The sequence below is a fragment of the Phoxinus phoxinus genome (genome assembly GCF_949152265.1).
Source record: "Phoxinus phoxinus genome assembly, chromosome: 22".
Lineage (NCBI taxonomy): Eukaryota > Metazoa > Chordata > Actinopteri > Cypriniformes > Leuciscidae > Phoxinus > Phoxinus phoxinus.
In genome coordinates this window covers 15330139-15343452 of record NC_136897.1, presented here as the reverse complement: position 1 = coordinate 15343452, position 13314 = coordinate 15330139, and the positions used below count along the sequence as shown (strand labels likewise).

General features: G+C 37.5%; 1 protein-coding gene across 20 annotated transcripts; it reads left to right on the top strand.

Annotated features, from left to right (window-relative positions):
• The first annotated feature begins 9 nt into the window (after positions 1-9).
• pfkfb2b (6-phosphofructo-2-kinase/fructose-2,6-biphosphatase 2b) lies at positions 10-12089 on the top strand. 20 transcript variants are annotated; one of them, XM_079596826.1, is made up of 17 exons: positions 210-349; positions 741-887; positions 2560-2574; positions 2696-2821; positions 3936-4032; positions 4421-4487; positions 4627-4701; positions 4803-4859; positions 4985-5109; positions 5997-6204; positions 6283-6432; positions 6519-6623; positions 6735-6864; positions 7101-7163; positions 7246-7310; positions 10032-10054; positions 10547-12089. In XM_079596826.1, the coding sequence occupies exons 2-17, from the start codon at positions 800-802 to the stop codon at positions 10614-10616; spliced, it is 1464 nt and encodes a 487-aa protein (XP_079452952.1). In that variant the 5' UTR covers positions 210-349; positions 741-799; the 3' UTR covers positions 10617-12089. The 20 variants fall into 20 exon arrangements, with proteins under 20 accessions (XP_079452963.1, XP_079452958.1, XP_079452956.1 ...); XM_079596836.1 differs by lacking the exon at positions 2560-2574 and adding an exon at positions 8864-9058 and having other exon boundaries at positions 10547-12083; XM_079596841.1 differs by having other exon boundaries at positions 9971-10054; positions 10547-12083.
• The last annotated feature ends 1225 nt before the right edge of the window (positions 12090-13314 follow it).

Here is a 13314-nt window from a genome sequence, read left to right as displayed (position 1 = left end):
AAACTCGTACAGGTTTGGAACAAATTGAGGGTGAGTAAATGATGACAATTTAAATTTTTGGGTGAACTTTACCTTTAAAGTCAACTGAGCTTAGTCCACATAGACGGACGTGCTGTCATTCTTTTGCAGGTATTACGGTAAGTAAAAGGTGACGTAGCGACACACCTTCACTCACGCGCTTGGCGTTGGTTGCCATGGAAGGTTATCAAGTGCAAAACCGGCTGGGAGGCAAAGACACTCTGCGGCCTGCGCAAAGACATTGAACCTGCTGGTCGGACCGGCGTATACAGGATTAGAGGATAAAATACGGACCCCCGAGGTTGAAGGGGTGACTACTTATTAGGACGCAGTAAGGTCTCACGTTTTACGTGTTACGTTAATAGTCATCATAGTGCTTTAATGTGTCTGTTTAATATATTGATTCTACGATGTAATACACGTGTGGATTAGACCATCAGTGACTGACTGTTGTCAAACCCTCTGTTTACGGTTATGACGTAACGTGTCCTCAGCATCCTCTTCTCTGTTGTGACGTAGCGCGACATTTGTTGTTACTGCGCTGCGAATGACTGAGAAAATGACGATGTGGCGAGAATAAAAAATGCATGTCACTGATTAGAGCATAATTGTATTGGGGGAATGTTTTCAGTTTTCATTTTAATAAACCCTTAACGTCGTTTTCACCAACGTAGGTTGCATATAGTGTCTTTATTTCGCAGTTTTCCCCCTTCTCTCTGCAGGTGCACTGTGTTTTTACAGCAGGAAGAGCGAGCGAGTGATTAAGTCTGTCAGATTCACTATGTCTGTGTGGCTGCAGCAGGAGGCTGGTTCAACCAGTTCTGCTGAAGCCAAGAAATCAGAGCCCAGAGGCCAAGAGAAGAAATGCTGTAAGTAAGTTACACAACATGAACATGCTTTCACATTCCACGAGATGTTGTTTTGAATCCCAGTTTAAACCAGCCTAAGGTGGTCAGCTGGTTAGGCTGGTCTGTTTTAGTGGGGTTTGAGGTACTTTTCAGCTTTTGAGAATGTTTCCCACAGTTTTGTCCCTGGCCCAGTAAATGTAATCGACAGCATGAATCATATCACAGTTGCCCTTCTTATAGTGGCAGCTGTCACTGAGGCTGCAACACAGAAGTTCACTGTCGTTCTAGATTAGAAATGTACCTGATGTGCTTCCCTTTATTTAGATATGCATTCTCTGTTATGCTGGTTTCAAATTGCAGATCAAGATAGAGGCACATTTGTTTAGTTTTTTTTTTTTTCCCCAGTCATCAAATTGCTGGCATGAGGTAACTTTGTTGGGGTAACTCATCATTACAAGTAACTTGAGTTACATAATCAGATTACTTTTTCATGTAACTAGTAAAGTAATTCATTACTTTTTCAATTTGCAACAAAATATCTAAGTTACTTTTTCAAATAAGTAACGCTAGTTACTTTCACATTTATTGACTGACAGCTCTTCTGTCCTCATGTTGAGAGAAATAAAGTGAGGAAATGTTGTGTGCGCTGTGTAAACATGATGGTTATTTTAGTTCTAGACTAAATTAACATGAACACTTGTAGAACTCGCACAAAACATTCAGTAGGCTATTCCTTAAAACTAATAAAAATGCAATCTCAGAATTTTATGCAAAACTTTTATAATTAACTATATTAAATTACACAAATATACTTTATGTATTTCATTTATTAACCAACAAAAGTTACAGTGGCCGACAGGAAAAGGTGTCGTCGTCTGAGACGGCAGCGAGTAGCCAGTTCAGCAATGAGGTTTTTCTACAAAGATAAATTAAGTAATTTTGTTTACTTTATTAATCAGTAAAACAATATGTTATTGCGAATATTATTGTTACTTGTTCATCATTGTGTCAGGAATTTTTATTTCGCTGACTTTAGATAGCTTCTTTGCATGAAGAACAACATAGTAATGAAACGCGTTTGTCCGTTTAAGGCTACTGTAGAAACATCTCGGCACATTTCAAAGTAAGGGGACCCGCGGTGTATGTAGATAGAAATGGCTCTTTCTAAGGTAATAAAAACACAACGGTTCATTAAGTAAGGTCTTTATACACCACTGAAAACATAGTTATGTATGATATTGCATTTATGTCAACAGATCCTACTAAATATTATACAATGCACCTTTAACATTTGTTGTTGTTATTAAAAAAACAAGCAAGCCCAGCACAGGTGAGAAAAAGTAACGCAAAAGTAATGTAACGCATTACTTTTCATAAAAAGTAACTAAGTAACAGAATTAGTTACTTTTTTTGGGAGCAATGCAATATTGCAATGGATTACTTTTAAAAGTAACTTTACGATATTCTTGTTTTTACTGTATATTTAATCATTTGAAAAACTGCCTTGGTGATCATAAGAAACAAATTAAGACCTTGCTACAGGGTGTCAAAAGTCGAGTTTCAGGTCCTATTTTGTATTAAAGTAGTGGAAAGTACCATAAACCACAAACGTGCAAACATAAACTCATACATTCTGACATGCATCAGGCATAAAGTAATTGTGTTGTTTGATTTTATGTAATTTTTGGTGCAGATGCAGTTGGTGTTGGTATGTGAAATTTTAGTATTTCATATTTGGCAGATTATAATTGATAGTACTGGAGACCATACCTTCCTCCAGTATATGATGTGCTGTTGACACTGTCTGTCTGTTTTTTGTCTGACCACAGCATGGGCGTCTTACATGACAAACTCCCCCACGTTAATTGTCATGATCGGCCTCCCTGCCAGAGGCAAAACATACATGTCGAAGAAGCTCACACGCTACCTCAACTGGATAGGAGTTCCCACAAAGGGTGAGCGGGCAGCTGGATTTAGACAGTTGCAACATGTCAAATGACACTCACTATAAATATCATCTGTCTCCTATTTAAAATGCTCCATTTAGCTCTCAGCTGATCATTTCTATCAATAGTCTATTAAGCGGTTAAATTTGAACTTGCTTTGGAAACCAACACATTTAAAGAGGACCTATTATGCTTTTTTTACATTTTCAACTTTCTTTACCACATATCAAATTGCATAATCTCTTGAGTAGGTACCTATTTTGAATAAGTAATTACTTCACGACCGCTAAAAATTGTGTTTTCTATAGTATGTCTGGTGTAGTATGAATGTAATCTGGACATTTTACATTCGCCATGTTGTCATTATCATGTGACCTACCAGCGTCAGTTACGTCGCTTCATTGCCATTCACAAAGTCACTCCCGTGGCCTCATGGGATAGTAAAGTGTCCATCGTATGCACACTTCAGAATCTCGTCGGAAGAAGTAGGTCATCAGGTACTTTTTGCATACTTTTTATGAGGATTGTGAATACTACTCTTGTCACATACTGTTTTTTTTTTACTATATAGTAGGGAAGTATGCGATTTAGGATTCATCCCGAGTGTTAGTGCTTACACCTGAGAAGCTGAAACTTGCGGTTATGTTAAGGGGCGTGACATTTCCGAAACCCACTCGAAGCGGTTGACCAATCACAACAAACTTGTCCAGCCGACCAATCAGAGCACATTGTGCTTTTTGGTATGAGGGCTTCATAGAGACAGGAAATAAACAGCGTTAATGACAGACTGGGAAGAGGGGTGCTGCAACAATGTAATATATATAAAAAATAATGTGTTTTTTGAACATTCAATCATGAAGACCTATTCTAGTAGACCCCAAAAACTAAACCAAGACATTGTAAAAAGGGCATAATATGGCTTCTTTCAACTCTATCTCTCTTGAGTGCATCATTACCCACAATGCAAGTGTTTTATTATACGTGTTTGAACTGTATCTTACTTTACATCTTTACATACAGAGTGATATCACCATGATGCATTACAGTTGTGCAAATACTGATCAAGAATGTGACAATGTAGAGATGAACCAACATTCCTTGTTTATTGGTTTATTGTGTGCAGTGTTCAACCTTGGTGTGTACCGGAGGGATGCAGTTAAAGCATACAAGTCATATGATTTCTTCAGACATGACAATGAGGAAGCCATGAAGATACGGAAGTAGGATTATATCTTTTATGTGTGATTTCAATGGAGGAGTTCCTCCCACAAATGAAAGTTCTCTCATTGTTTACTCACCCTCATGTTGTTCCAAACCTGTCAGACGTTCTTTCTTCTGTGGAACGTGAAAAGAGAAGTTGACTTTCATACAATGTCCTGTGAAGAAAAGTTCACGATATTTTTTACAGTGTTAATAGTGTATATGTTTTCAGTAAACCAAGAAACTAATGTGACTTAAGTAAGCCTGTTAGACTAATATGATGACAGAAAGATTAGGACATTTCCTGAAGGTTACATCAGTGCATTTCTGACTGGACAGTTTGTGGTTTTCCTGAGAACTGTTGAATGAAAAATAAATAAATTATGCCTATATTTGCATCCCAAATAGACAATGTGCCTTGGTGGCCCTGCAAGATGTCAAGACCTACTTTAATGAGGAAGGTGGACAAATAGCTGTAAGGTTTTACCTTTTTCTGTGTTCACATCAACTATTTACTTTAATGTAGTGTTATTAAGTTGGAGTGTTATTTAAATATATATATTTGATTAATACATAGATAATCATGTGACATTGTCATGATTCTTTTTTTCAAGGTATTTGATGCCACAAACACAACCCGGGAGAGGCGGGATCTTATATTACATTTTGTACAGGAAAATGCATTCAAGGTAGCCAAATGTGCCATTTAAACGTTCATAAGATAGGTTATCTTTGTGTGGAAGTTATATGCGATTATCATTTTCCTATTTCTGTGTGTTTACGTTTGCAGGTGTTTTTTGTGGAGTCAGTATGTGATGATCCAGAGGTTATTGCTGCAAACATCCTGGTATGTTGTGAGGTTTGGTTTGCATTTCATTAAACTGATGGTGTAATGAGTACAGCAACATTGTTGCAGCAGTATTATTGTTATTGTTGACAACACTTGTCTCTTATGTGCCTTTTGCCTTTCAGGAAGTCAAGGTTTCAAGTCCAGATTATCCAGAAAGACACAGAGAGAGAGTCATGGATGATTTCCTGAAACGCATCGAATGTTATAAAGTCACTTACCAACCACTAGATCCTGATGAATATGAGAAGTAAGAATGATACGAAAATCAAACATCATTTTGGCATATCCGAATGTATATAAATTTTCTTTGGAATAAGTCTTCTATTTATTTTTCCTTCAAATTGCCACAATTTTGCTATTTTAAAGGTTCCTAATTTTGTTTTTGGAGGTTTACATGCATTCAAGGTAAAAAAAAAAAAATACTGTCATTTTCTCATAATGTACATTGCAGCATCACCTCTTTTCTCACAGTGTCTAAAATGGTTTGATAAAGGTGTCTGTCTCTCTAACCTTCTCCTTTACGAGAGCCTACTCTGCTCTGATTGGTCAGATGGCCCAGTCTGTTGTGATTGGTCACTCTACAGCTTACAGTGCATGTCGAAAACTAAATGTCCATTACCATATCAATTTTCCAGAGGCTTCCTCAGCACTTGTACACAGTAATTTAAACAGTAACAATGGCGTAGGCTTTACCGTATCAATACGAGTCCCCATCCTTTGGAAGTGCATGCAAAGTGGATTTGATTTTTGCATAGCAGAAACAAAAAACAGCATCTTCTCGACAAACCAAACTCTTTAGGTCTCCTCTAGGTCAAGTAGATGTTGTTTGTGGGCAGCCAATGAAGACCATAGGCTTGGCATTATGCAGATTTGTTACAAACCTACATGGGTTTGTGCAGGAAGTAAGATTGGAGTTACTGACGACTCATTTTAGGCAGTTCAGAATCGGTTCTTTCGTTTGGGAAACAATAACTCCATTTATCATGCACTTTGAAACTTTGCAGACCTTTTACATTCACAAACAGCTGTATTACACACTAAATGGAAGGTAATATCCAAAAAAGCATAACAGGGGCACTTTTAATGTTATGATCAGGAAAAGACGATCTTAAAATTTACTTTTTTTTTCTCCAGAGACCTGTCCTTCATCAAAGTGATGAACGTGGGCCGTCGGTTCCTGGTAAACCGTGTTCAGGACTACATCCAGAGCAAGATTGTCTACTACCTCATGAACATCCACGTACACTCGCACTCCATCTACCTCTGCAGGCACGGAGAAAGCGAGCACAACGTCCAGGGCCGCATCGGAGGAGACGCTGAACTCTCCTCCCGGGGGAGACAGGTCTGAACTCATTCATTGCCGCCTTTATAGTGTTTATTCATCAGAAGATGCTTGACTTTCTCTCTCCTTTGCGTGTAGTTTGCGAGTGAACTGCGTGGGTTCATTAAGGAGCATATTAAGCTCTCTGACTTGAAGGTTTGGACCAGCCAGTTAAGGAGAACCATCCAGACTGCTGAGGAGCTGGGAGTTCCCTATGAGCAGTGGAAAATCCTCAATGAGATAGATGCCGTTAGTATGCCCAGGTCCCAGTGGAGATTACATGCAGTTTAGATGTATTGTATGTTCATTCATCAGCAATTTTTGCTCTGAAACAGGGTGTATGCGAGGAGATGACCTATGAAATGATCCAGAACACATTCCCAGAAGAGTTTGCTTTAAGGGATCAGGACAAGTACCACTACAGATATCCGGGAGGAGAGGTACAGCATGTCACGACCTCCTCACTTCGTTAAAGTTCTTCAGAGTACGTCTCTCTGAGACTTATTTCAAAAGTATTCCAGAGTGTTTCAAAATGCTCTCTTTTCTTGTAGTCATATATGGACCTGGTTCAGCGACTGGAACCTGTGATTATGGAGCTTGAGAGACAAGGCAATGTACTAGTCGTCTGCCATCAGGCGGTTATGCGCTGCTTACTAGCTTATTTTTTGGACAAGAGTGCAGGCAAGATGCATTTGCATTTTGAAAAGAATGCTAAAACACACAAATAATGTGCATAATATTTGCAACTGTACATGGCTTTATATATAAACGTTATATTTTTCTCACCTTAAACCGCAATTTCAACAAGACCATATCGTTTCAATAAGATCATATATATATATATATATTCAAGACCAGTGATCAATACATCACATAAATGTACATCAACTGAAACCTATTTTTATATTTTGTCTCAGATGATCTCCCCTATTTGAAATGTCCCCTTCACACTGTCATGAAGCTCACTCCTGTTGCCTATGGTGGGTTGGACAGTTGTTTCCTCACTTTTGCAAACATGCACATGGAAATTCTGTTCACAAACGTTTTTGAATTATGTTTTAGGTTGCAAAGTGGAAATGTTTTATCTGAATGTGGAGGCAGTGAATACACATCGGGACCGACCACTGGTGAGTCCACATCCGTCTCTGTGGTGTTCTCTCTCTCAGTATGAAATATTAATGGGGGTTATTAAATATTCAGTTTAAAATAATTGGTGCCACATTTATCTCTCAGATTAAAAAATTTCTTCAGTAATGTTTTTGAAACTTACAACAAGCATGCTATGTCTCCTATGGTACAGCCTTTGATATCTTATAGGCTTTCTATTGATTGGGTGGGAATTACAATTTCATCACTGCATGTTTGCCGTCTGTGATGCTTGTTTTTCTTAGAGAACCTTGGTTAAAGCATTTTTCTATCCACAGCATCCGTGATGTGCTGTCAATTACCACAGGAAATAATTTTGACTCATTTTAAACAAATTTACTAATTTATCCTCCTGGAACAATAGTCACAGCTCTACTGCAACTTTACAGCTCAAATAATATGTTTTAAGAAAAACTGATGCAAGTCCTTTAACGACACGTGTGTTTTTAAACCATGTATGCCTTGCCTCATAGAGTTCAACTCTAAACAGTGTAAAATGATTAAAAATGTTTTTCGTTCATAAAAAAAAAAGCGCTGTAATTCAATAAAATATCAGATGGAAAACTTAAATTATAATTGAAAATGTGAAATGTTGCCTCTGCAATTAACTGAATTTAAATGCTAAAATAACTACAAGATTATTACAATATAAATATTATCTATAAACTATTAAAATGACAAAAGCACATGGCAAAATTGCTTATATATATAATATAATATATATTTAAAAAGTTGATTCAAAATATTAATACTAAAATGGCAATGATTCTAAGTGCATCACTGTAAATGTATTTTTTATTTCTAACTGAATTATGGGTCAAAATTGTTGTCTATGGTTACTTGTTAACCCATAACACTCTTTAAGCTATGTTCTGTTGTTTAATAAAAACAGTCAGTCAAATGGTTTGATTAAAAACCTCTTGTGCTTATTCACCTCATCAGAGTGAGGTTCAGCCTTCCCCCGTATATGTTGTTGATTTACAAGAATATTTGTACAGTTGTGAATGATATAGCCTAGAGTTTTGTGTGTAAATCACAGTTATGATGTCTCAGCAGCCTGTGGTTGTAATGTAACTGCGTTTGTGTTGTGAGTTATGCTTATCCATGTGTTGAGCGCTCCATTGAACGGCATTGTGGTTAGTGATCACTGTAGACTCATTTGATGTTTTAGGATGTTAACTGAAGTAATATATCATACTTTCTAGTCTGTATATATTGATTATCTTTGGGAATACTTGGAGCTTTGGAGACTGAAGACTGATGTGTCTTGTTCGCTATTGAGATGTGTGCCAAAGGTCTTTAAAGATGGGCTATATGTGTAGGTCCAAACTCAGGCCTGGAGGGACACTGTCCCGCTGAGTCCCAACACACCTGCCTGGAAGTTTCTAGTATGCCCAGTAAGACTCGGGTGTGTTTAATTGGGGTTGGAGCTGAGCTCTTCGGGGCTGTGGCCCTCCAGGAGCAGGATTGGACACCCCTGGTGTAGGCGGTCTCTCTTTTTTTAACCCAGCCAGTCTCTCCCATCTCAAACCAGGGGAAAGTCAGACGAGACTCTGCCCCTCTGCTGCTAAGGCGGAATAGTTACACCCCACTTTCCAGTCATGACCAGGTTAAGCGGCCCCGTCTCTACAGCGCTGGCAACCGGTCCTGGCTACCCCTCACCCCCTCCCCCACCGCCCTGCACTTCCCTGACACGCCAGACGGGGCGCTGCTGCTTCAGCAAAGCCAAGTTAGTGTCAGAACCTGATGCCCTGGGATATTAAAGGGACTCTGTGATGTCCAGACATGAACCACCCTCACCCTGGTGTTCTGAATCACCTGTGAATGTCACACGCTGTACTGATTGTGCTAAACGCATGACATAGTTTCAGTTTGGCAGTCTCCTCTATTTTGTTCCTTGTTTTTAAAGTAAGAGCATGTTCTCCTTGTTCTCCTTGTTCAGCTTGAGCTTCTTCTTTTTTTTTTTTATCCATACATTATCCATAACTTGCCAGCTAACAGTTCTAATTGGCATTATCCTACATCTCTTTATAGCAACAAAAAAATATAAAAAAAACAAAAAAATTATTTCTCCCTAAGAAAAACAGTCAGTTGTTGCCAATATATTTAATGTGCTTGCAGGAATAGTTTTCCCAAAAATGAACATTGCGGCATCATTTATTATTATTTTTTTTATTCCACAGATTTTTCTTTTCTGTGGAACATAAAATGTGAATCTTAGCTGCTCTTTTCCACACAATGAAAGTGAATGGTGACCAAAAATGACTCGAGTAAAACGTTGTTTTTAAATCATACAGACATGTTCAAATTGCACAAAAGATTTGAGGCTGTATTACAGAAACTTCCTATCTTAATTCTCCACTTTTCAAGTTCTATTTGCTTGTGAAATTACCATGCTTAATTTAAAGACAGGATTCTTACTCATTAGCTTTCATTGTATGGAAGCGAGCAGAGCAACATATTTTATTTCATGCAGAAAAACAAAAGTCTTATGGGTTTGGAATGACATGAGGGTGAGTAAATGATGACCTAATTTTCATTTTTGGGTGAACGGTCTCTTCAAACTGATGTTGCGCCTCAGGAATCAATATTCCTCGTCCATGTTTTACTCTGAACATGCTAATTTGTCCTTGTGCTTCAGTTGTCTTCTCCATATTTGTCTTCCCCCTTCATCCTTCATCCTTCTCTCTCTGTTCTCACAGTCTCGTGTGGTTGGCAGTCATCTGTAAGTACATTTAATCGATATACGTGTGATGTCACAAACATTTATGTTGATTCTTGGTTTGTCTTTTCTGCCAGCTTTCTTATAACCTGCATTTATGTTGGAAGATTTGATCACAATCATGTTTTTATATGTGTGTTTGTTATGACTTGAATTATGTAACTGTTCAGAACGCAGGTTGTCCAGTTGTCCTGTTGTGACATTTTTTTGTAGAGAATTCTGTTTACCTTTTCAAATGCTTAAACAAGTTATTACACCAAGTAAAATACTAGTAATACAATGCAAGCATATAAGCATGAGTTATTTTTCGTTTCTTTTTTTTTTATACAAAAAGTAGTTTGAATTGTCTTTTAAAATGAAATCTAAAGGGGCCTATATATTTTCTCAAGGCAGTGACAGTATTTTTTATATATATTATATAATTTGATACTTAACGATACTGATACTCCTTATATTGAAGTTTAACTTTATCTCTATCTCTCTCACTTTTTTTAGGACTCCTTGTGTGAAGGAATCAACTTTGACTGCCCAGACGAAGCTAATGACTGTTTCCGCTTCTGAATGAGATGGGAGAATTTCCAAAATCCTGCATGACACTCAAACTTTGCTTTTAGATTCCCAACCTCCTGCTTGCTTTATCAGTGTTAGGACTGCATTTCCCATCAACCCCCTGCATGGAAAATCCCCACTGAATGATGGAATGTATATGGTTATGAATGATATGAATATATATATATTTATGATCCAACAAAGAATATTTATTTGAAGTGATGATACCTTATTGAAGATTGAACAAAGGAGAATCCTCTCTATGATCCTCTTGAATATTCTCTGATAGAACTTGAACACGACGTGGGTTGTGCAACTGATGCTGACCTCCATACAGAGTCTGTTGCAACACAATGTTGTTTGCAGCGAAGCATTTTCACAATCATAACTATTACAACATCTTCATATTTAGCATAGTCAGTCATCAGAAAGAAGACTAGCCTTATTCAGGGAATTAATGGAAGACAGATAGAGGAAAGGTTTGTTTTGTGGCTTCTAACAGAGTGCAATGAAATATTCTTTAGTCTTGCACATTTTCTTAATAAGAATGATATTTATGGGATATTGTACAAAGTTAGCTACTTGTATGATATTTTTATAGAAATGTATTTGTGTGGCGCATTGTCAAAATGACAGGGATTTGTAGGATTCAGTGAGTAAAATGAGTATATTTTATAGGTAAGGTCACCACTGATGATGCTAGCAAATTTAATTGTTTTTATTAAGGTTTTGAATGTAATATGTGCTCTTTAAGATAGGGATGATTTCTCTGGTCGTGCGTTTGTTAAAACTGGAATTACTAGCTTTAACAAGTCGTTTTATATGTCCATGAGCTGCACTATTCTCAACAGCATGTCATCAACCAATGACAGTGGATAAAATAGTTGATTAATGCATAAAATGCCTATAGACTTTTGGTGGTTTAATGTTAAGGCAAAAATGTCATGGTAGCCTACTGTTCACTACTACTTTCCATTTTTATTTTACATGTTTAATAAAAATTTTGCCTGACTACATCATTTGAAATAAAATTGTGACATGTATTTTCAAAAGTAATTCCGTGTGGTCAGAAATAAGGTTATAAATGCTGCATCCATGCACAATAATTACAAATACATTAGCAAAATGCTGCAGAATTGAAATAGTTTGAATGGAGCATAGCATGTCACAACTCCACGCCAACTTATGTCAACCCATGATCAGTGTCCAGAACATTTACACCATCAGCACTTATGTTCGTTATGTTTGTTCAACGCTGCTGCATAAAACTAGCAAAAATCAGGCTGCTGGTATCCAAGCATGCATTGCCCTTAGTGACTGCTATGAGGGCACAGTAGCCTACATACCATGTGACTTTCAACTGTTATAAGTGATACATGCAGCTACAATGGCAATGCCACACAATATACAGAAAAAAATATATCATTTTCAGACCTTATTGCCTGTTGTTTCTCAAATATATACAATTAAACAGCTCCTGTTATGTCAGACTTCTTGTTGTGCAAGTCTTATTTTGTGTGTGTGCGTGCGTGTGGCATTATAGCCACCAGATGGCGCCAAAACACTTTACTTATGAGGTCTCTTGATGAAAAACAGATAAGGATGTGTTACATTCATAGACAGTATATAAAGGTTACATTGCATTTAAGCAATGAGATCGGTTAGGCTACTAGAATCTGTGCTATATTGTGAACATATACGTTAAAACGTTATTTTATGGAGAAAATTAATTTCACTATAAGTCAAATCCCTGACCAGGGCGCTACTACACAGTTCTCTATGCAAGAAGTTGCGATGTAAACAGGTGACGGCCAATCAGAAGCCAGGGTCGGAACTTTTGTATTATAGACGAATATTTTCATCACCACAGTTCATAGTGGAAGGTTGTTCCTTTATACTCCATTTGTTGTCGTAAATTATCAGTCCTAAATAACATTTGCCAGTGGTATCCAGCCTGCCCATTACACTCCATCTACCGTATATCACAATAGTGTGACTGACAGAAATGAATGGTTGCACCTGGAACACACACACACACACACTTTGGCCTCTTGGTGTTACATAACCCTGATGGAGATAGAGGAGAACCACAAGAGAAGTATTAACTTCTGAGTCACTGCAGGTAAAGGAAGAATTATCTCTAATATCTAAAACTGCTATGATTACATATGCCACCTATTCTGGATGCAACACACTCTTCCTCTTGTTAGTCTGCTTATATGCTAAACGTATTGTCTTTTGAATGTGGTGCAAAAAAAAAAAAATCCTTAGTCTCTCTTTAAAACGAATGTGTCAGTATCATTTCATGCATCAGTGAGAGCTGAAAAGTGCAGGTGCTTCATAAGAGCATGTTAAAAAGCCCATGAAAACTGTTTCACTTCAGCAATAGTGTTCCAGTCTGACCACAATAGCACGGTTGTCCTATCTAGGGATGATTACATAGATCAACTTTCTGTTATTTATTTTTCCTATCTTTCCCCCCACTTACTCTTTCTCTGGTTTCCTCCTGATTTGTTTTTCCATCACTTTGTAAAGCTGCTGTTGTCTTTCAAATGTGTGGTTGTTGCAGACAGGTAATTATATACGGCTCCTTGAGGTTCACATTATGTTGGTCTTTTGTGTAGTAACTACCCACCGAGAGTCCAACCGGACTGGTTTTGCTCAATGTGTCTATTAGATTAATGTGATATATAAAAAAAATATTATTATACCAA